The sequence below is a fragment of the Salvelinus sp. IW2-2015 genome, unplaced genomic scaffold (assembly GCF_002910315.2).
Source record: "Salvelinus sp. IW2-2015 unplaced genomic scaffold, ASM291031v2 Un_scaffold2814, whole genome shotgun sequence".
In the NCBI taxonomy this organism is placed as follows: domain Eukaryota; kingdom Metazoa; phylum Chordata; class Actinopteri; order Salmoniformes; family Salmonidae; genus Salvelinus; species Salvelinus sp. IW2-2015.
In genome coordinates, this window is record NW_019944114.1 from 18857 (window position 1) to 20596 (window position 1740).

A 1740-nucleotide genomic window follows, 5' to 3' on the forward strand; every position below is an offset into this window, starting at 1 on the left:
TGTGTGTGTGTGTGTGTGTGTGAGAGAGAGAGAGTGTAGGTATGTGTGCACGTCTGTGGTGTGTGTGTGTGTGTTTCACTGCAGCTGTGCCAGTAGAGGAGAGCAGTCCTCCAGTCTGTCCAGTCCCTCTACAGCCTCAATCAGCCCCTCCACCTTTTCCCTGGGTAGGACCGCACCCGCGTTGCTACGGAACTTCTTCCTCAGGCTCTCATTGGTCAGCGGGTTGCGCCAGTGACCATAGAAAGTATCACAGCGTCCCTTCAGCACATCCCCACCCACCAGCGTCACCTGCACCTCGCCATACATGCGGTCGAAGTTAGCCGGGTTGTCTTGGGGATGCTCAACGCGGACACGCCCCAGCAAGGCCAGCAGGTCAGGTCGCTGTAGTGCCTCCTGTGAGAATGAGAACACGGTGACCTCCCCGTCCAGCAGTACAGAGCAGGCATTGAACTGGAAGGAGTGTCTGGCCTGGTGCTCTGACTCCGGGAATGGACGGTTAATGTACTTGGAGTGGGGAACCCTCAGCAAGATGTCCTGGACCAGACCTACGACCTGTGACCCTTGCCCCATCCCCTGTGACCCCAGCTCCCCCAGCAGTAGCTTGTGCACTGAGGCAGCAGCGTCGGCCACCCAGTGCATCCCCAGGTGGGCCGGGAACCTCTTGAACCCCATGTCCTGGTCCTCCAGTAGGAACCGCAACCCCGCATCCTCTGGAGAGGTCAAAGGTTGTGGGGCGTAGTCCTCGTAGAAGGCGCTGAACCCCGCGACACCGGCGGTGTCATCCAGGACCCTGGGCGAGGCCTCCAGTCCTATTGAGGACAGCAGAGCCGCCTCCAGCCCCAGCCGCGCAGCGTTTCCGATGTGGAGGGGTTTAGACTGGGTGGCCGCGTTCGMCATGGGGGCTCCTGATAGGCTGGCAGCGATGGCCAGGGCGTGGCTACACTGAGAGCGTTCCAGAGAGAGGAGGCGGGCGCAGGCTGCAGCACTACCCAGAGTACCCACTAGGACATCCAGAGTAAGGTAACATCAGAGTTTTCTCTAAGAACATGGTACCTCTAAGGCCAATTTTTTAACTGGATGTGAAGTGGAACTGATTGGCCTGTTTGTTGTGGTATTCCAGCAGTAGGAAGAGGTACATCGGCAGAGTAATGTTTAGTTAATAGAGTGGCAGCAGGTGGTGATTCCACTAAATACTCCTACAGACATGCAGGTGTTTAACAAACAGTCCACCCTCTCTGCTGCGTCACCAGGTCCGAATTTGCGGAACATTATTTGGAATCTGTTATTTCGCTCAAGACCACTGAAATAAACTCTCAGGCTTCCTCCCTACGCAGGCTGTATAAACCAGCGCTGTCCTGTCTGTTGCATTATGTCCTGTAGACAGAACTGCTCCTCACTGTAGACACTGTACTCACTGTAGCACTTCCTCAGTAACATGCCTACTGTAGACACCTGTCCTCACTGGTAGACACCTGTCCTCACTGTAGACACTTCTGTAGACACCTGTCCTCACTGTAGACACCTGTCTCACTGTAGACACCGTACTCACTGTAGACACCTGTCTCACTGTAGACACCTGTACTCACTGACCTAGCAGTGACATCATGATGATGAGCTGTTAGCTGGTTTACTCAAGGTTACCGCTCCTACAACAGACACGTTTAGTTTCGTCATCAGACTGTGCTTCCTTAACATGTGACCCCACCCCCTCTCCCTCCAGGTTCCACCCCCTACTGTTGT

General features: G+C 55.1%; 1 protein-coding gene across 1 annotated transcript; it reads right to left on the reverse strand.

Moving 5' to 3' along the window:
• Positions 1 to 6: 6 nt before the first annotated feature.
• LOC112074778 (cis-aconitate decarboxylase-like) lies at positions 7 to 1437 on the reverse strand. The gene is made up of 2 exons (XM_024141887.2): positions 1416 to 1437; positions 7 to 1001 (listed from the first exon to the last, which is right to left on the reverse strand). The coding sequence occupies exons 1-2, from the start codon at positions 1435 to 1437 to the stop codon at positions 76 to 78; spliced, it is 948 nt and encodes a 315-aa protein (XP_023997655.1). The 3' UTR covers positions 7 to 75.
• Between the last annotated feature and the right edge of the window lie 303 nt (positions 1438 to 1740).